Raw genomic sequence first — 22,177 nt, forward strand, 5'->3', positions numbered from 1 at the left:
AAGGACTGGAAAGAAGTGTAAAACGGAGGGCGGGTAACTTAAATTGCATCACTGGCAGTAACGACGTCAATGGCGGAGGGTAGACAAGAGGCCGTTACCTCGAAGAAATGGCTTAAACGATGCTGTATTTCGGGGAAGGGGTCCGTTAGGAAAGTGCGGTGTGAAAAGGAAATCAGCGCGGTTTCTGAGCAAAGCAATTTTAGTATTTTTGCGGATTCATAGTGTTACAAAATTGATTTCGAAGAGCTCAATGATTTCATTGTTTTACTTCTAATAAACTGTATTACCCTATTTCCGCCACCTCATCTCTCTCCCTCTTCACTGCTATCACGCACAAATAAATCTCGAATTATGTTGGAAGCTTTTTTTCATTCGTTTTTAACTTCTTTTCCCAAGTGTCCGTAGTTGTAGGAAGAGAGATTTTCCTTACATGAGCAGCGACGCACTCGTCGACCTCTTTCCGGAGCGTGTCCTGCACGTCGGGATTCACAGCGAGCTCGTAGGCTGCGAAGGACACTGTCGACGAAGTGGTGTCTTGACCGGCCAGAAAGAACAGCACGCACTGCGCCAGGGCCTCGTCTTCGGTCAGTCCTGCGCACGCCGGCAGTACGACATCGAGTACGCAATAAAGAAACGCTGCAGCTTTTCTTATACAGGAGTATTTAGGCCCTCTGTCCCTCGATTCATCCAAGCCCATTACTGGTTAGTCTGTTCTCTTTTGCGTTACTTACCCACTGGGAATCGGAGAGTAAGCTACGGCAGGTAGAAGAAAAGAGTGGAAAGGAAGTGCAAAAGTTCGGCGAAGCGAGTGGACACACTGACAATGGAGGAGGCCGCTAGCAACTCCCATTTTTAGGGGCGAAGCTCCTCTTGCTCGGACCCTGTCCCGTCCCTCGTTGCTGCTGTGTACGGCACGGCACATTATTATTGTGGCAGGATGCCCTTAGGGATTGGCCAACCAAAGATTGGCCGAAGAGGACAAAACGTTCAACGCGTTCGTTGCTACCCAACAAGGAGAAAATGAAGAAGAAGAGGTTGTCGTTCGTCGCCTGCGAGCTCAAGACACGTACCGGGGCTGCACGACACAAGACGCTCTGCTGGAGGCGACGGCCAAGGTGGCTAAAATGCCACACACCGAATGCACCATGGAGATTCTCATCGTCCAAAACGACCCCTACATAACCACCACAAACATCGACGTCGTCGACGGGCTTGTCAACGGAGCGGTGGAAAGCTTGACGTGTCGAGTCTTTATATGATGTGCGGGCGAATGTTTCACTGTTTTACCCATAAGCATTTTTGCTTCGCCCTTCTCATCATTCACTTCGTGGAGATGGCGGAATTTTTTCCATTCTTTTCCTCCAAACGCACGTCACAGGCCCAGGTATTGTAGGATTAATAAAAGTTTCTTTTATTACTGCTCCACTTCACCTCTTACCTCTAGTACAGGGCGTCGCATCCGGCTTTTCCACAGAACCAATGTCAAACAGCTGACTCTCCATTTCGTTGGAAACTTCTGTGCTTGGCACGATGCCACCCTTCTGCGCTTCCATCATCAGCTGAAGGAAGTCCTCTTGGCGCTGGAGGGGAAAAAGGCGATACAACCGAATTTACACAATCATCCGCACGCATTTCCTCCGCCAAACCGTCTGCACAATTCCTAGTTCTTTTTTTGCCGCCAATGGCTGCACTTTTTGGCGCCTAGAAGAAGATTTCTAGTTAAAAAAACAACACGTTGGTGTCCTCACCTAAGTGCGATGTCGTTCATCGTGCTCGCAAGGTGAACAATGTGATCCCAACAAGAAAAAGTAGTGACTATGCCAACAATTTGTAATCGATAGTCATAAGGCTCATTCAGCTTTACGTCCTACTTAAAATTAGTGTGCTTAGAGTCATAAGTCTAAGTTCTTGCTCGTAAATACCCCGGAACTAGGAAAAGTACCAAGTTCAAACTGAAAGCACAGCTGAATGTGTCCCTCCGGTGACCCTCGCACAATTTGCGGCTTCGAAACACCATATGATCTAAATGTGCACACCGAAATTGATGGCAGTCTGGCGTGCATCATTGCACCATGTTGCATCCACTTCATCATGTTCGTGCCATTAGGAAAAACCTGTGGAGCTAAACACTTAGACCATGAAACGGTCGGCTTTGATTTCGCGAGTCAAACGTGTGCTACAACACGGAATGTTTACATATTTATTTTCGATGTCCTGTTGCCTAGCGTATGTATGTAGGTATGCATGCATGCATGTATCTATGTATGTATGTACGTACGTACGTATCTATGTATGTACGTACGTATGTACGTATGTACTTATGTATGTACGCATGTATGTATGTATGTATGTATGTATGTATGTATGTATGTATGTATGTATGTATGTATGTATGTATGTATGTATGTATGTATGTATGTATGTATGTATGTATGTATGTATGTATGCACGTATGTATGTAAGTATGTATGCACGCATGTATGTATGTACGTATGTACGCATGTACGCATGTATGTATGTATGTATGTATGTATGTATGTATGTATGTAAAACAGAAAATTAGGGTTGGCAGTCAAGAAAACCTCGGAAAGCAAAGGGCAGGTTGTGGTAGGTCATAGAAAGAGATGAAGAATTTTTTTAGTCGAAAAGAAAGTGGTGAAAAAATGCCCGCCGGGTGGGATCCGAACCCACGACCTCCAGAATACCAGTCTGGTGCGACAACCACAACCTGCCCTTTGCTTTCCGAGGTTTTCTTGACTGCCTACCCTTATTTTCTGTCTTATTTAACGGAGCCCCTCATCTCCCATTTTCTGATTCGCTACATGCTTAGCGAGGGCCTCTGTTCTGGCAGTCTTGGTGCCAAAGGGAGCTTAAGAGGGTTCAACGCTGGTCGACCACTCTCGACATGTCGTAGACACTCGAGTCACGGCCCGGGGGTTAAAAAGAAGGTGCCCTTCACCCCGAGTAGTCCGAGTGGCGCTGGCTACCACCCCCAAGTGCAGGAAACAAAAATACCTTAACATAAATACCCGAGAAAGTGCTGGGGAAACAGCCCCGCCGGTAGCGTAGTGGTTATCGCACCAGACCGGTATTCTGGAGGTCGTGGGTTCGGATCCCACCCGGCGGGCATTTTTTCACCACTTTCTTTTCGACTAAAAAAATTCTCTTTCTATGACCTACCACAACCTGCCCTTTGCTTTCGGAGGTTTTCTTGACTGCCAACCCTTATTTTCTGTCTTATTTCACGGAGCCCCTCATCTCCCATTTTCTGATTCGCTGTATGTATGTATGTATGTATGTATGTATGTATGTATGTATGTATGTATGTATGTATGTATGTATGTGTGTATGTGTGTATGTATGCACGCATGTATGTATGTATGTATGCACGCATGTATGTACGTATATATGTATGTACGCATGTACGTATGTATGTATGTATGTATGTCCGTATCTATGTATGTACGTGCGTACGTATGTATTTATGTATGTATGTATGTGTGTATGTACAGTGGTGAGCTCGCTTAGGGTGAACACGGGAACGCGTGGCCGCCGGTATATCAGAGCCGCCTACTGTGGGCTGCGCGAAGCATCACTCATGCGCTGTGCGTGTCGAGCCAGAATATACTTTCAACGCGCGCATCGCGTCTTCCGAGTGTCTTCTCGTGTTCTGCTATGTTGCGCATCGTCTGCTAATGGTGTTTCGCTTTGATCCTAGAATCCTCAGTCCTTGTATGAACATGCCTAATAAACACCCCAAACGTGCTTTTCCATCGTAAATTGAATGGAGGATGTAGTGCCCAAGCTCACTTTAAGCTTGTAGCGCCACCATCATCATCTTCTTAAGCGCCACCATCATCATCAGCAGATTGGCCAGCTGGCACGGAAGCCACTCGGCACCCGGCACACCTCGGGAACGGCACCCTCGTTCTACGCATCTTGTCCTGACCATGGCACAGCCAGCGCAACCCCAATAAACGTGGGCTCGGCCGCACCGCCTCATCGACCGCCTACAATTTGGTGACCCAGACTAGCGGCTTCGCCATGGCATTACACCGCTGCTTCCCAGCCACAATGCGGACAACGCCACGCGACGAACGTTCATCGCCCTCCCAGACCTTCCCTTGCTGATTCCGTTTGACGCCATCAGAAACCACGCTGCATGGTTCGTCATCCCGGAGAGCCATTTTTATGTTCACGGCATCAAGTCGCCGGAAACCAGGTACCTCGTCACTCTAGAGAAGTTACCTGCGGACCTCACTGAGCGCATCAAGATGCCGGCCCCAGGCCCACGTGCATACGATGATCTGAAGGCTGCCGTCCTAAACCACTACGGTATAGGAACGCCTTTGTCCACACCACCACGCCTTCCAACAGCATCCGTGGATTGCACGTCGCTGGCCGGTCCACTCTCGCCTGACCAACAAACGCGAGCCCCGACTGCGACTTGCGGCACTTCCGAGTTGGTGTTTAAATCAGTCACCTCGACGCAACACGATGGCGCAGTCCCACACGTTGTTGCGTTTGCTGCACAACCCCACCCCTGCAACAGTCTGTCTGCCACCGCAGCTGCGCTGCCTCCACGCCCTGCTGAACCACCAGGGTGGCGTTTGAGGCAACCACATTTACCACCTTTCATGCAAGCGGCTCCCGTTGACCCAAATGCAATTTCAGCAACCACTGCACCATTTTCGCCGACACAGCTGGAGGCATCAGTCGAAGACGCCGCTTCTCCCCGCATGCCGACCATCTGCGAGGTGGCGGACGCGTCTACTCCAGCTCCACTGCAATCGCAGCCTGACTCGGGTGAATCGTACATTTTGGCCCTGTCCGCGGACACCAACAACACAGCCGCGGCCACTGCTCTACATCAGGTGCCCCAAGAGCACCCCGTAAACCGCGACGTGCAGGATGACCAGACCGTGGCCGCACAATCGCCCGACCAGACAAAGTCTGTTATGCGGCGCTGCCGACGTCGCCACCGACGTCCTAAGCAACAGTCGTCAAAGCGAGTTTCGTCGCAGGGGCTCCATCAGTGCACGCCCCCAAGCCGTCACTGGCGCCTTGCCCAACGCCCTTGGCTCGTGTCCGGTCGACGGCGACTTCGGATTCGTGGAAATACTCGTCGGCGCTCCGGCACTCGGGTGTCTTGATGTTGTCGCGCTCAGCGCAGCGGAGTCGTCATACCACGGACGCACTACGAACCCCCGCAACGATGCTCCGCCCGAAACCGCGCTCGACAATTCCACGTCAAGGACGTCAGCCTCGTCGAACCGGCTGCCGAACGACGATGTGCACGCATCGCCAGAGCCTGCTTGTGCAGCGCCTATTCTCTGAGTATTGCCATTTCGTCTACACCATGGCCGCGGATCACGCCACTTTTTCTCCGGGGCTGCTACACCCTACACCAACTCGTCCCATCCTCCACTCCCAGCCTCGTCCACCAGAGGTTTCCCCACATCCCGGACGGTTCCTCGCCGATGACCAGGACCGTGCCGTTAGTCAACCCCTACCACTTGACCAGTGACTGCCCACGGACTCTTTGACAACGGACAAATTGTACATACCTGTACATAGCGCATAGCCCATTTTCGTGCATTGTCATTTACGTTTGTCACTTTCCCGCGCTTCACGCCAGGGGGGGAGCCCTGTAGCGCCACCATCATCATCTTCTTAAGCGCCACCATCATCAGCAGCAGATTGGCCAGCTGGCACGGAAGACACTCGGCACCCGGCACACCTCGGGAACGGCACCCTCGTTCTACGCGCCTTGTCCTGACCATGGCACAGCCAGCGCAACCCCAATAAACGTGGGCTTAGCCGCACCGCCTCATCGGCCGCCTACAAGCTCTCATTTTATTTCCGATAAACATCACGCTTATGCGTTCCTTCGGTTTCCGTGGCAATCACTTACGGACAATAAAGTGCTGTTAAAATGAGCGTCATCTTTTTATCGAGTCTGCTAGAAGCAAACTGGCGAGTTGCGATGTGACTAACTGATTGCATTGCATCAAACTAATGAAGCAATAACAGCTCCCTGAAAAATATTTTTCTTGGGCATTCCAGTCTCCAGTTATTTATACAGCGGCAATTGCTCCACGGCTACATGCAAGATGAAGTTAGCAGACGACGTTCAGACGCTCCGATGACGCAATGCGCGATCTGAAAGCATAGCCTCGCTCGACACACACAGCGCATGCGTGCTGCTTCACGCATCCCACAGTAGGCTGCTCTGGTAGTACCGGCGGCCACGCGTTCTCGTGTTCACCCTAAGCGAGCTCACTGCTGTACGTATGTACGTATAAAAATGTACGTATGCACGTATTATTACGAGCAATATGAAAGGGAACACAGGAACGCGTGGCAAACAGCCTCGAAACAGACTCGGAGCAATAACGGATGGCGCTGTGAAAACCAACGGGGGAAAGGAGGGCGCTCTTCCACAACTGTTGGCACTCCCACCGCGCTGGCATTTCTACAAAGCAGCAGCTTACGTCATTTTGCCGATAATATGGTATAGTCGGACAGCCGATAAGACGCACGGCGAGAATGCGAACAGTTGTTAGAACAGCCTCCCCCTTCCCACTTTGTTCCCGTCGGCTGCCGCTGCGTACCGCTCATAGCTGGGTCTGGGGGTATTTTCTACGCGTTCCTGTGTTCCCTTTCAGATTGTTCATAATAGTACGTATACACGCACGCACGCACACGTGTGTGTGTGTGTGTGTGTGTGTGCGTGTGCGCATGTGTGTGCGTGTCTGGTCGTGACGGGACCGTAAGAAGCGTCATTGTACCGGACGTCGGTGCCCTTCTAACTCACGCGTACGGCCTCAAAGGTTCGTGCGCACAGAGAGCGCTCCGTCAACGTCCCCCAAATAAAATTAAAGCCGTTCAACGCAATGTGAAAGCTGTCGGAAGAGCAGAGCAGTGATTCGCCATAATGGGCTGTACCGCCGTTATCCGCTTACGGCTACCACCCCATGCAATTCAAAGTTTCCGCCTTCGCAGTGCTCTCGTGCCCCCTGCCTGAAACTACGCCAGCGGGAGTTCTGTTCTCTTTGTGCTTTTCTGCCCGCACGTGCCGGTGTTGCACTGCCACATTTTGCGTTTATCGTAAAAAACAACCCAAGGGACGTCCTTAACTAAAGGAACGCGGGCGCTGCCGGTTAATTACGTATAGTATTCCTCAAAGGTACCTATAGTTTTCTTTGCGCTAAACAATGGGAACATGCATGACAAGCTGCAGCGTTTCACGACTTTAGAACGCTTATGACTATATAAACCGCTTGGCTTTCGAGGCCTTTGGGGTACGCAGCGAACAACAGCGTTACTTGGATTGGATTGGCTACACTAGCTGAGGTTGACCAGTTTCGCGTAGCGCCTGGACAGCCGTGCTGCGCAAGCGCGAGGATTGGATAGGATTGCCTTGCATTGCATTGCATTGGCTTGACTTGGCTTGGATTGGATTTGGATTGGATTGGGATTGGATTGGGATTGGGATTGGATTTGGATTGGATTTGGATTGGGTGATAAGCAGCAGTGAGCATGGTAATCAGCTAATCCTAGACAACCAGGAATGCTAAGAATAACCGGTTGAACCTTGCTTAGCTCACGCTAGGTATATGCCTCGAGTTTCGCGATCACTGCGCCGCCTGCCGCCGCTTCTAAGCGGCGTTTACGGGACTTGCGCTGTGTGGCTGATATGGGTTCGTGCAGTGTTCCGGTTCGGTTTCGCTTGCTTTCACATTTCCGCTCCCTTGAAAACTTGTTATGGTGACGTCTATGAGCAAAGAGTACTGTGCCCGACACCCTTGTCTATAACAGAGTTGAACTTCAACTAGTTACCTCTCAAAAATGCGGACTCGAATTTTTCACAAAAAACATCGAGGTCAAAATATGAGGTTAAATCTTCAGAAAGACACAATAGTTTTCTTCAAATGCATTTCGAACGAGGCAAGATAAGACTATAAGTAGGAAACCTGTATTATAGACAAGTGTGTTGCCCTCTGTACGTTTAGGTCACTTAGAAAGCATTTGGGCCTTCGTGGAGTACTCGAACGCCAACAAGAGCTACCCGGGGAAGCGGTGCTGCGCGCTTGTCGCCGCTCTTCCGGGCGTCGGCGACGGCCGCAGCATATCACCACTGTTACCTCCGAATACGTCAGGCACAAGGATATTCTACATTCGCGTCGTTTACACCTGATATTGGCACAGTGAGAGGTTGGTTTCATTTTGCTGCGCGGACAGCGAATGCGGTTTCGTTTCGAATATGTACGTCGAAGAAAAATATGTTTCGGGGATGTGATGACCTAACTCCAGACAATAACGTATGCCTTTTATAAAAATATAAGCCATGTGAAAATGTTAAGTATTGTGGGGATCTTAATTGGGGCTACTCTCAATTACGCGAGCACGCTAGCCCGCGATCCCCTCTCCCAGAGGCGCGAGGATAGCCCCTCGCGCCCTCTCCCTGCAATGGGGTACGGGCTGACCAATGCGCGCTGGTCCGTGGGCCACGTGGGGCATGACGTAGTGACCCGGCCGAAGGGCTCGCGGCGGTGGGCGCGCGCGTCGGTCGGACCCAGGATAGATTGGCTGGGTGCCGACTCCGACAGGTACTTCGTGCTCGCACGCTGCTCGCTCGCTTCGGCCTGAGCGACCGCCGTTTTCTCACTTCCGTGGGCCATGGAGAGCGGACGCCTCTACTACGGCTCCGTCTTTTTTATTTAACTGGCGGCAGCTAACATCTGAAATCGGGTCAACCACCAACCCAACGTATGTCCAAAGGTGTCCGGCACGAGTGTGTACAATTGTATGGTCGTGCAACGGCCGGCCCGGAGGTCACGAGCCTTTTCTGTTCGAGGTGGCACCCCCATCTGCTAAGCCTCACGAGGAGTCCGCCAGCCATCGAGGGAGCACGACGCGGCGGCCGTCTTGGGCCGTCCCGTACGCCTTCGCGGGGCCCCCCGTAGGTGTGTGCTTGTGCCATGGACGTCGTGGAGGTCGAGGGTGAGTCCATTTCACCCGAGGACTTTAGTAGAGGAGCGGGTTGGATAACTAGCCATCGCAGGAAGGGGGTGAAAGCCCTAGAAAAGCTAAGCCAATCGCTCGAACAAGACGACGCCGGCCTCCCCAAGAGCGCCGGGGTCAAAGGTCAAATGACAATAGCGCAACACCAGCGCGGCCGCTCCTCCTCGTCACGGCGCAGGCAACAGAGGGCGCCACGGGCCCCAGACCTCCCCAAGGAGGACGTAAAAATTGTTTTGAGACCACGTGACGGTCTCGACCTGGCGCTCTGCAGCCAGGCGCTGCTGAAGGACGGCTTTCTCCGCGCCGCAAATTTCAAAGCCGAAGAGGTGGACGAAGATACGCTTCGCGTTAATACCCTCAGTAACATCGTGGTAGTGAGCACGCCCAGCTTGGAGCGAGCCGCCACGTACGGCAAGACCGAGTCGCTCACGATAGGAGACAAAACCTACGGAGTGGTTGCATATGTTACGCCGCCGGAGGATTGCGCAAAGGGCGTAATCTACAACATTCCGGCCACGGACAGCGAGGAGAACATCTCGAAAAGCCTAGTCAATCGCCGAAACCCGACTGTGCTCCAAGCGAGACGCCTGGGGAAATCGAATGCGGCCATTATCGTCTTCGAGGGGGGACAAGTCCCCTACTTTGTTTACTATCGAGGGGCGGAATACCGCTGTTACCTTCACAGGAAAAAAAACGAAGTGTGCGAGAGGTGCGGACGCCTCGGTCACAGAGTCGACGTGTGCCCAGTGACGATGGCTACCGTGTCGGCAAAGAAAGTGTGTGGGACATGCGGTGCCACGGAACCGCAGGATCATCACTTGTGCGAACCAAAGTGTGCCTTGTGCGGCAAGGGACACAAGACAGCAGACAAAAAGTGTCCTCAGCGGTACCAAGTTCCGTACCTACTTAAGAAGAGAAGGCAGGAGAGGCAACAGAAGAAACGCAGTGGAGGAAACACCTCCAACAACAACCAGGGGCGCCCAAGTACTCAAGGCCATGGAGGAATCCTCAAGAACTGCAGGGATCGTTCCGAGTCCTTTCCTCGTCTCCCGCCGCAAAATGACGTAGAGAACCAGCGCCAGGGCGGCCACGAGCCTCGGAGTGCGTCCCGTTCGAGCCACCGACGTTCCGAGAGTTCCACATCGTCTCGCACCGGCAACTCTAGCAGAAAATCCAAATCCAGGTCTGCAAGCAGACGCAGAGGAGGGCGACGGGCCTCCAGATCGCCGTCGAGACCGAGACGACAACAAAGCGCCTCCACCTCGAGAGGAGGACTGGGAAGAAAAGGCAGCAGCGAGGGGAAACCGGCGCTGCAAGACAAGGGACAGAACTCGAACAAGACCAGGGAAGCGCTGACAGCGGCGGCATCCTCGGTCGAAACCAGGGTAAGCTGGGCGAGCGCGGTCTCCCAACCTAAGGGGCAGGGTAGAACCAACTCGCAGGAAAACAAAGATAAATATGCACGAGCCGCAACAGAGCAGTCCGAGCTAACCAAGGTTAGACAGATGCTAGAGATTCTCATTGCAGAAAATCGCTTCTTAAAGGAGAAAATAGCGAAGTTAGAATCCGCTGGAGAAAAGACCGCCGCGCCGAGCGCAGGGGGGGATCAGGCTTCCGCTAATGAAAGCGAGGAGATGCTGGTGATGGCACCCGCTGACAAAGGTGAAGGGGTGGGGACGAAGCCGAGTCTCCCCCTGCAGCCGACATCGGGGCCATCGGTTTCTCCCGTGACGACGGAGATAGAGGAAAAGCCGCCAGCGGTAGAGGCACCCGATTTAGAGGGAGACTTAGACCTGGAGATTGAGTCCCCTCCGCAAAAGCGAAGGGTAGGCCGCAACACCGGCAGATCAGGAGTCAAGCGCAAGGCCAAGAAACAAACGAGGATACAGGAAAACACAGAAATGAAATTTCAGGAATTCAGTAACGCTTTCGAGGCGAAAATGAACGCGAAACTCGAAGAGATAAGGGCTATGTTCAACTCGTTTGCGGAAAACGTAACCAAGCAGCTTGACCCTTTCAACATGAGAGTGTCCGCACTAGAAAGTGCACAGACCGAAGCCAGACAGCAGCAGCAGGGTAGGGGAGTAGGTCCAATCAAATCCACAAAGCCGTACTCGAGACCGGCAGCAGAGGGTTTGAGATCTGCCTTGGTTGATACAACGGTAGCAAATCGAAACTCAACCGAATAATCATGGCTAGGGACGATCGCAAAAACAGCAACAGGTACATCATTTGGCAGTGGAATTGTCGTGGGTATCGACGCAAGCGTGGTAACCTCCAACAATTCATAGACTCTAAAAGCGCTGGGGGAGTGCCAGACGTCATTGCCCTACAGGAAACGGGAGGGCAGGCAAAATTATCGGGATACACGTCTTATTTTGACGAGGAGCACTCGGACGACAAGCGGACCCCGGTCACGACCCTGGTTAGGCGCAACGTTCCGGCGATGCGACGCGAAACGGGCATAGGGACCGTAGACCACGTACTCGTGGAGATTATCTCCGCTCAAAAACGAGGGCAGGGAAGTGTCTTCGTACTGAACGTCTACAGTAGTCCTCAGAAGAGGCATAGATTCAAGACACTTTTCCGCAAAGTCCTAGATATTGCGGGTAAGCAGCCGCTTGTAATAGTGGGAGACTTTATTGCACCGCACCCGGCGTGGGGGTACAAGAAGGATTTGATCAAAGGGAGAAATCTTTGGCTGGACTGTCAACAAGAGGCCCTCACTCTCGTGACGGATCCCGGGTGCCCCACGCGCACGGGAAACAGCGTGAGCGTAGACACCACTCCTGACCTTACATTTGTAAAAAATGTCGGGGAAAGCACCGTACGGTGGACGAACCTTAAAGAAAATTTGGGCATCGACCACTTTATCGTGGCCACCGATTTTGTGGCTGGCCCAACGAAGGCTGGGTGTGGTAATCAACTGAGGCTAGTGGACTGGGATTCCTTTAGGCTCCGGAGGCGTTGCGAAACCGCTGATGGCAACGAAGAGTCGGTAGGAGCTACCCGCGACATAAAAGACTTGCGAGCGTGGGTCACGCAGCTGCACGGTGACGTTAAAGCGTCGACTAAGACAATCCCGGAGGAAGCGGGACTCGAGCAGACCGACGCCAGGCTCCTGCATATGTGGGAAGCCAAAGAGGGTCTGAAAAGACGACTGGCCAAGCAAAAATACAATCGCAGCCTCCGCAGGCGGCTAGCCAGACTCAACAAAGAAATTGAAGACTACGCTAATCACTTGGCACAACAGACGTGGCACAACAGATGTGACGAGATGGACAGGCAAATGGGGCTACCAAAGACCTGGAATACACTCAGATATCTGCTAGACCCCCAAATGAGCAAAACAACTCAGAAGCAGAATCTAAGCAAAATCATTCACAAATTCGAAGGCTCAGACGAGGAGCTCGTAAGAGAGATCCGAAACAGATACGTGGGCAATGACCCCCGCGTGAAACTCAAGGATTACGAGGGACCTTCGAACCCTAAGTTAAATGAACCCATAACGCTCACCGAGGTGCGCGGAGCCATTCAGGCGCTGCGTACAAAGTCGGCTCCGGGTCCCGACGGAGTGACAAACAAGATGCTCCGGAACCTGGACGACGACTCGATAGAAGCGCTGACTCGGTACTTGAACTGGTGTTGGGAACGCGGCGAGATACCCGCACAGTGGAAAGACGGAAAGATTCTAATGATTCCGAAGCCTGGAAAAAAACTTCACCTAGAGAATCTAAGACCCATTTCACTAACGTCGTGTATGGGCAAATGGTTAGAATACGTAGTCCTAAACAGACTTCACGCGCTCATGGACCAAAGAGATCTATTCCCCCATACCATGATCGGCTTTAGACCGGGCTTGTCCACTCAAGACGTGATGTTGAGACTCAAGCATAAAATCCTTGACGGAGAAGGGTGCTCGCCGTTAGACACCAGAGCCATTCTTGGCCTGGACCTGACGAAGGCATTTGATAGTGTCAAGCACGAGGCAATTATGAAGAGTCTCGAGGGCCTGGGGGGTGGCACCAGGACTTACAACTACGTTAGGGACTTTCTGTCCAACAGAACGGCACGCCTGGTCGTGGGCGGAGTAGAATCGGATGTCATAGAGATAGGGAGCAGGGGCACGCCTCAGGGCTCCGTCCTGTCCCCGTTTCTCTTCAATGCAGTTATGATCGGGCTCCCGAGAATTTTAGATTCCATAGAGGGGCTGGAACACAGCCTGTATGCAGACGACATTACCATCTGGTCGTCCGGAGGCGGTAGCGATGGAGAGATTCAGGAGCGACTGCAGAGAGCCGTGGTCGCGGTGGTAGAATACGCTGCCCCGAAGGGTCTGCGCTGCTCGCCGCACAAGTCCGAGCTTCTATTATATAATCCTAGGAGGCAAACAAAGAGCGCGATGGAAGCAGCTAAGCGAAGTCCTCCGATTGAGCTCTGGGCCGAGGGACTAAGGATTCCCGTGGTCCACACCATCAGGGTTCTGGGGCTCAGGATCCAAGCGAACGGGCACAACATGGAGGCTATCAAAGCGCTGGAGGGTAGCGTGCACCAGACGACCCGACTCATCTCTCGCATAGCCAATCGGCTTCGGGGAATGAAGGAGGAGAATCTTCTTAGGCTCGTACAAGCCTTCGTCGTGAGTCGCGTGGTGTACGTGGTGCCATTCCTCAATATGCTCACAAGTGAGAAAGAGAAAGTAGATAGGCTGATGGGAAGAGCCTACAAACAGGCCTTGGGCATACCAATCACGACATCGACCGAAACTTTCGCGGCCATGGGGCTGCACAACTCGGTTGACGAATTGATAGAAGCGCAACGCATAGCGCAAGCGGAGAGGCTCTCGAGGAGCCGGACGGGCAGACGCATTTTGGCTTCTCTCGGTATCCGCTACGAGTCGCAGTTTGGAGAGAAACACTCTCTCCCGATTGCTACGAGAGGCGTGCTGAAGATTCCCCCTCTCCCGGCAAACATGCACCCGCGGAGGGACGTGGCAAGGAGAGCGGCCAGAGCGGCAGCTCTTAAGAGGCAGCTCGAGCCCAACGCGGGCACGACAAATGTAAACAGAATTTACTACGTGGATGCTGCGGACTATCAAATAACGCGAAGATCGCCGATCAGATACGGCGCAATGGCTGCTGCGGTGGCGGATCATGAGGGAAACCTGGTCGCTTCCGGCTCGGTCTGGATGACGAGCCCCGAGGTGGGGGAGGAGGTGGCAATCGCCCTGGCAATCGGAGCTGCAGTCGCCGACGGGCATCTCGAGGACCACACACCAGTGCAACTCACCCTCGAGACGGCCACCACCAGTGCTCCAGCATTGTCAATAGGGGAGAAGGCTGTCACAGCTCGCATAGACAGGGTCGTGATTGTCAGTGACTCGAAAGCGGCGATTAGGAACTTCGCCAAAGGCCGCGTGTCGCTTGAGGCTACAAAGGTACTCGTCTCTCTATCGGAGAGCACAATCAGTAGACTGAACAAGAATCCCATTACTTTGCTATGGGCGCCGGCACACTCTGGCCTCCCGGGCAACGAACGCGCTCACGAAGCAGCTCGAGCATTAACAATCCGAGCTCGCGTCTGTGAGTCCGCGTGTATCGGTGCACACGGAGACGGCAGAACAAAGGCGCCTTCGTCGCCGACTGAGTCGGAGGGAACCGGACAGGCTGACGGCGGAGTCAATCTGCCCTCGAACCCCTGGCCTTCCGCGAGCGGTCGATTGGTAACGTATAGGGAAATCTTGGACCATTACAGAAGCTCCCGGCTCAAATACCCGCCGGCGGACAAAATACTAGAAAGGGGGCAGGCGGTGGCATGGCGACTCCTTCAGGCGAACAGGTATCCAAATCCGGCTTTGTACAACCGGTGCTACCCCGGAATGTATGATGCACATTGTAAATGGTGTAAAGAAGCCAAGGCGGATCTCGCACATATGCTCTGGGCCTGCTCGGGCCCAACCGACAATAACAGGGTGTCAAATGACATAGCACAAGCTGATCCCCCACACTCAGGGAAAGACGACGCGAATACAATGGTAGAACAATATAAGGAGCGACAAAATATCCTATCATCGCTAGGCATAACGGGACCGCTGAGTTGGGAGACCGCGCTGCTCAGTACGGACCCCCAGATCCAGAAGAAAATGATCCAGCTGGCCGAGGGTGCCGCTGGGGCCCACGGGCTCTTGGCCGCCACCTGAGGAAGAGGAGAAGTTGTACATCCTCCTTTCGAAGTGGATTCAAATTAAAGTTATTCTCTCTCTCTCTCACTTCCGTGAGGTCGGCGAAAGTACCGGGAGTTGGATTTCTCAGTCAGTCTGGTGGTCGGTTCCGGTCCTAGCCGGGCCCATCACCCGCAGCGCTTCGGTGGCTTAAGCCACTACATCAACAGCTGCCGATTGCCCTCCCTGCGCGTCGGGCTCTGTGGCTTGAAGCGTACGGTCGACGGGTGCCCCCCCTCTCTGGCCCAGGGCTAGGAGTGTAATACCAGGGCTGGTGGCTGTACCATGGATTACCCGGAATTGAACCAAGTTCTGAGGAGCTACTTCGTCTTCGCGGAGTGACTGCGCACGCGTGGCGAGGGCCGCCACGACCGTTTACGGCTTCGCTCGCTCGAACCCATGGTGGGCACCTTGGGAGGCTGCACTGCATTGGACAGGTGAGGCCCACAGAATATAACAAAACTGTGCTTCGTTAAATGTGTGCCCACTCACGCCTTATAGCAAGAACCAAGGAAAGTTAATGAAATTACGGGAAAATGAATGCTGTGGAATTCCGGAAGAAACAGAATAGCTTTAACGGGAATGAAAAAACCCAGTGCAGCTTCCGATATGCTGAAGACGTTCGTCGAAACTTAAGCCAGGTTGTACTCCCCAGACCAACTAGACGCCAAATGCACTGCTATTTCGCGAGACATGGGCGCGGGAAGGGAAGAGGACGTTGTACATGTACAAATGCGGAGCGAAATCAAGCAATGAACGTTTTAGTAATCACACACACAAGTCTCGCGTTCACTGTCCTTTTGTTTTTCGATTTCAACGAATAGCTGACCGTTCGGCGGACGCATTTTTGGAAGCACACAGAGTAGGCAGTTCACAAGCGATGAAATGTGCCATTGGAATGGTGTGGTATCTGATAAGCCCCTTTGATTTCAGTTTGTGCTCTATTCTGCAGGTTCCCTGTGCCATATGACGATATTTCGAAGAAGCGTTTAGTCGCGAACGCGGATTATATTCTAAACCCTGTTTCAGCGCTGCTCCCGGAGAATATATGTAAAAGATGAATGTTTACGGGCGCTCACCTTGCGACAAAAAAAAAAGACGATCCTTCGTCTTGTCGCAAGGTGAAGCCCCGAGTATAATTCTTAATTATCCATCGTACTTTCGTTGAATGTTCTATAAATTAAGACACATTGGCTTGTAAATAGTTGTGTTCAATATATGAGGTATGATATTGGCAAACGTAACTGGCGTGTTTTCAGGTATGAGTGCTCGGCTAGATTATGTAAGCGCACAAAACCGATTTACATCATAGTGTATAGCCGTAGCATAAACATATGAGGAAATGCTGGCTACGGAGACACTGTTAGTAAATGTCGGGGCAGTGTAACTACAATCAGCTCCATGCATACGTCGGTTCCGCGACGCTGTCCTCTGAAACACACTTGGCGCTTATGCAGGCCGAATGCACCACACTAAGATCGCGTCAGAAACATTTACACTCTCGCAAGCACGCCCCATTTGCGAACAGAGTGACTGCTCCACATAAACATGGATTTCCAGCGCCCACAAACGGCAAATCTTAGTCGTGAACGTGCCGCAAAAGCAACGGTGACAGTGAGGAGCGGGACGGTGACTCCCGCGGCTGCTTACGGAATGGGCCGCTAGGGGGATTTCAGTGGCGCCCCTACAGGCAGCGCTCGAAGCGTATATCCTGGCATAGCCGCTTGAATTTCGAAGCCTCTGGGTTACGCCGCGGCGAAGGGACCGTGGCAGGCTACACTGTAACGCCGTGGTGATATGCTTGGTTCCAGTGAGCGAGCTAGGATGACAAGGAGAGCGCCTAAAGTTCTCTGCACTTAAAAGGGAGCGAACCCGTTTAGTTAACCTGGGTCGGGCTCCCACTGTGGGAGGGAATCGAGCTCCTCAGTTTAACACATGTTTCAAGCTGCGTGTGAAAGACCCATAGACTGTTTCACGTACCACAAGATTCTCAACAGAGTAATGCTGCATTCAGGGGTATTTTCGGCACCTCTTGCTTCTTTTTACATCTGCAGCCCACATTCATGTATCACGTCCCAGTGCACTCAGGTTAGCTTCAATCTTAGGCGAACATGAACGCTTATGACACCTGACACTTACAACGCCGGTGCACGACCGGCTTTATAGATAGCGACTTGCCCATGCGCGTGGATTCCGCGTGCCGAATTTTTTATTGCTTTTTTAGTTCTTTCCGGCGCCACTGCACCGGCCGGCGCTGCGTTTCATTCCCATTTTTCCGCTGTGTACGCGATTGCTCAGCCTGCCATCGTTGTTATTTTGTCTTTCTCTTGGTCTGTTGTGGTCAGTCTTTGCCGATTCACATTAAGGGAAGAGCCCACCTTCTGTGGGCTCCATGGTGTGCACAAATAAGACTTTTTTTACGCGAAATTGTTACTTGTCTAGGCTGATGAAACCACGCACGCGGCCGGCGTGACCTGAACGCGCACCCACCCAAATGTGGCCTGCAAAAAACTGTCCACAGCTGCTAACTCTTGGGTAACGTGTTCCATGGCGGTCCACGCCTTTGATAGCGCACGTACATCCGAAAGAATTAAACGCACCGAAAAATACTCAGAACGTTTTATTCTATAGCAGGGAACAGAAGAAATAAGCAGGAAGAAGGACCTTGCGCGTACTGTTTCATATAGTGCATCAAGCGACAAAGGAAAAACAAAGAAACACCCAGCGCGCGGCCAATTCCCATTGCCTTACAAGGCATAGCACGGGTATAACAAGAAGAAAAAAAAACAGCCTACGTCAGAAATTTCTCCCGCACTCTTGGTTGGCCTTCAGCGTACGTGGAGGACATATAGCAGCAGCACTAAAAGTGATTCCTCAAAACGTGGCTGCAGGGTATAGTCGACTTAGGCAGCAGGCTGGGCAACAAACCTAGCCAAAAAAAAAAACGCGTTCGCGAAAGAATATGCGGAAAAATCTTCCAATATTTTTAGCGTACTTTCAGATATCCTCGGCGATTGTATTTGTTGCGTACAGCTGAGCAAGCCCGGCAGGTGCACGGTAGAGGCAATTAGTTTCCACCAGGCACCGCCACTCGATCTCCCAGGAGGGAGGGGAGACGGGGTGTTACCAAGCGGCCGCGCACCAGGTCCCATCGCTTCGGTGCGGAGAGAGTGGCTCCAAAAGACATCCCGAAGATAACTGCGGTTTTCACAGCAAGCATCGACGGAAATGGTTGCCATATCCAAGTTTGCGATTTGTTGGGCTTGTAAGGCGTCCCGACGGAGCTCCTACAATCGTGAAGCCCAAGTTACGGGGAAAACGCCGCAGTCGCTGAAAAAGTTGCCGTGGACTACTCCTTCCTTCGCTGGAGCAACGTTATGTTTTCCCGCAAGAATGACTGCGCTTCTACGCACAGAATGGCCCTGTTGTCGTGTTTATACAACTTCCAGTCTTCCCCGTAAATTTTTGAACGTGCTTAGACGTGTTTCCCGTCGGGAATAAAGCTCCTCGACGTAGAGCGAAAGTGGACGAAGTTTCCGCATGTCTAAATAAACAAAAAAAGCTCGAAACTAAAGAACGCCACTCGAGCAGGGGCTTCTGGTAGCAGTGTGGTTTAGTAGTGTTTGTTGATGTTTGCATCGCTAAGAAACGGTTCTAGACTTAACCGTGAATCCTCGCTGCTGGCCGGTATTATAGGTAGTGATCGGTACAATCGGCATTTATTCGTACGACCGCTCCTCTTTATGCGAGAAGTCGCAGGGCCCACTGCGAGCGAAGCTAAGCTGGCAAGTGTGGGGATTGAACTTAGAGCCACCTGACGGAGCGCGCCGTCCCTACACGGCGATTTTTTGGCACGCTGGCTCCCATTGTCGCCTGCTGCGATGGGCAGGTCGCTATCCATAACGCCGGTCATGCGCCGGTGTGGCTTAAAAATGCCTCAGGGCACGTTGTGCGCATCGAAAAAACAATAATTAAGTTTCGTAGCAGAAACAGGCTAATTGAAAAAACCGACCTGTTGTCCTTGTCTTTCTCCAATAATTTTCTGGCAGACCTTTTTGAAGTAGATGAAGGAGTCATCGTTCAGTACTTTGAGCTGCAACGCTCTCACCACACCAGGAAACAACACTGCGAGCAAAAAATAAACAAGCTTTACCCGTTCACTTTGAAAACAGCAAGAACGTTCGTAAGATCTTAGCCACGTACAAATTCGTAATGCCAAGTATATTGATGTGCTTTTTTCAAGTCAAACAATACGGATACTTAGTGTTGCGTAAGAATAAAAGCACGTTTGAGAGAAAGCTCCAATTGAACTAGTCGGTCGTGCATTTATGGACACCTACCTGAAAGTAGTAAAGGGTGCTCGGAAAGCTATTGTATTCAATAACGTGAAATATTCTTATATTCGTGTTGGTTTTTGTTTAAACCAGTCACAAAAAACTCATAAGCGAGCAATCAGCCAATGATTTGCGGGTAATAAAGGCACTTCGCGTACCGCCGGTGCAATCGCCTCTCTCTAGGCACTACGAAAGTGTACCGCCAGCCATATCTTGTTAACTAAATAAACCTGTATTGTAAGTAAACCTATCTTGCTAAACAATCCCGCATCTTGTTGACTAGTAATTCGAGAGTGTCCCTATGAAGGTGTTGGACCATAGTGCGAGCGCTGTTACTTTCGCGTGGCGCTGAAGACTAACACGCGCCAAGGAACAACTACGAGCTCTGGCATATTGTATTTACCTAGAGGTGTATTATTGGACAGGCCGTTTTATCTAGTATATCTGCACTGGTTGCATGGATTACTGTTTCATCGTATCACCCATTGAGTCCGGGCAGTGGGCAGACCTAGACACACGTGAGCGTGTTGCGCGAGTGCATGTGGCTGGTCACAAGAGCGTTACTGTAGTACGTCGCATGCTATTGCACTTTAGTTAAATGGCGCCTTTGTTTAGCCATTTCAAGATTACTTGGAAGTTATCGCTTTCATAAGGTTAGTGCGGCCTTTTTATCGGATGGAACAGTAATTACGCAGCCAGTTGCGTAGCCAATTTTGTTATACAAGCTTTGTGCTGTGCGGTAATGTACTGATTGCTTTCTGGTTCATATACAAACGCTGGACAAAAAAAAAAGAAGTGTTCTATCAAGCGATGCCATATATCGTTGGGCACAGACATGTTTCTTTGCGCGTATTTAGGTCGCCCTTTAACAAGGAGATCCAACTGTAGCTGAACAATAACAGAAACCCGGAACAGAACCGGTGATTTTGCCGCACCTGAACCAGAACTTGACCGGTTACTTTTTTGAGCTGAACAGAACAGACAGAAGAAATGACGGCTTTCTAACAACGAGGAAAAAGGGATGGCGCCAATATTTCGCAGTACAGCAGACTCTCGATAAACGAAACTTCAAGGGACCTAAAAAATTGGTTCTGTTTAACAGGAGTTCCGTTTACTGAGATAGATGTGTGGAAATGCAAATTTATATGCGTAGACACTCTTTAACACCATTTCATGGAACTCTAAGCACTAGAGGGCGAATGTATCGGATGGTTTTTCAGAAAACAAGGAAAGTACAAGAGGTTTAGGCACATCATTCACAAAGTTGATTGGCAGTAATGAGTAGTCGTGTACTACTGAATGCATCCATTGTTTTTGTTTGGGTCCTTACAACTGCATGTTCACGGAAGCTAAAAGCCTCAACTTCGCGCGTGCTTACGAGCCACCGAATTCAAAAGACGGAAAAGCGGTAATGAAGCGCGGATAGCACGACGATGGCACAAACGAGGCTGCAGGAGCTGAACCCTGTAACCTCGGGGTCTTGAATCTAGACCGAACGACGGGAACAAGAACTGCGACGTTGCATTCGTTACGCTAACACGGCTGACCACTACGAGGCCAACGAGGCTAAAAAAACACGGAGGAAGAAAAAAAAACAAAAACGAAACATCCGGAACCGTAAAAAACTGATTCTCATGCCAATGGATTTCACAAAAAGTTCCATTTCTGGTTCCCTTTATGCAGTGACGCGGAAATTGCAGTTCCGATTACCGAGGGTTTTTTTACGTTATATGAACACAATACCAACCAACTCACACGCTACTGTTCTGTTTAAGCGGCAATTCCGTTTAAGCGATTTTTGTTTGTCGAGATTCTACCGTAGTATGACGCAGGCTGTTCGCGTGGGATGAGCAGCTAGGAGGAAACCTCCCGCCAGCCGGCAGTCGGTGTGAACATCGACTTTGCCTTTCCCTCGCTGCGATAAGCCTGGTGCAATAAGGCTGCAATACTTCTGCACTTCTCAACTCCAAAGGCTCACAGACCAATCGCACCTACTTCTTGCATTTCATTACCGCTTAAAAGACCACACTCCCGAAGTGTCGATACTTGGCAAGTGTGACCCACCCGGATGGCTCCGAGATTAGGCCGTTCGCTGCTTAGCAGAGGAACGTAAGTTCGATCTTCGTTCCCGCTGGCCGTTTTTCTGATGAAGGCGAAAAACGAAACTACCTGTTCGGTGAGATTGCGACAAAGGAGGAAGATCCCCTTGTCGTATAAACTACTCATTAGCTCTCCAATACACGGTGTGCCTCGTAGCGAAGCGCTTAACGCGTAGCGTACGGCATAAATACCGTACGGCACATAGAAAAGAAGAGCGTGTACACTGTCGGCTATTAACTCATGCTCAGCAAGGTTGTAGAGCCCTCTGTCTGATAGACCAGCAACCCGGACGAAAGCTCAGACGGCTACATTACTGCTTTCAACGCTCCATCTTTTAAAACACCACCATGGTTGGACACAGCCTATGTATAGGGGCAGATATCCGCGGTTCCGCCACTCACCATCTTTAACATAGCCTAATGCGCCCCCTATACGTCTATAACACCATTCCTAGTCATGATAATACTGTCAAAGTCAATTCCGGTTGTTGTACCGC

The 22,177-nt window shown here is 51.4% G+C and overlaps 1 protein-coding gene across 1 annotated transcript in view; it reads right to left on the bottom strand.

Annotated features, from left to right (window-relative positions):
- Positions 1-22,177, bottom strand: part of LOC144166899 (cytochrome P450 3A29-like) — a 53,466-nt gene that overhangs the window by 16,769 nt on the left and 14,520 nt on the right. The window contains exons 5-7 of the mRNA XM_077696350.1: positions 19,260-19,372; positions 1,439-1,580; positions 431-591 (exon numbers count right to left, since the gene is read on the bottom strand). Of these exons, the coding sequence (XP_077552476.1) occupies positions 431-591; positions 1,439-1,580; positions 19,260-19,372 (416 nt within the window). The remainder of the gene's footprint in view (positions 1-430; positions 592-1,438; positions 1,581-19,259; positions 19,373-22,177) is intronic.

Source organism: Haemaphysalis longicornis, unplaced genomic scaffold (assembly GCF_048455015.1).
Source record: "Haemaphysalis longicornis isolate Haplotype H1 unplaced genomic scaffold, Haemaphysalis longicornis Haplotype H1 scaffold_197, whole genome shotgun sequence".
NCBI classification, from domain to species: domain Eukaryota; kingdom Metazoa; phylum Arthropoda; class Arachnida; order Ixodida; family Ixodidae; genus Haemaphysalis; species Haemaphysalis longicornis.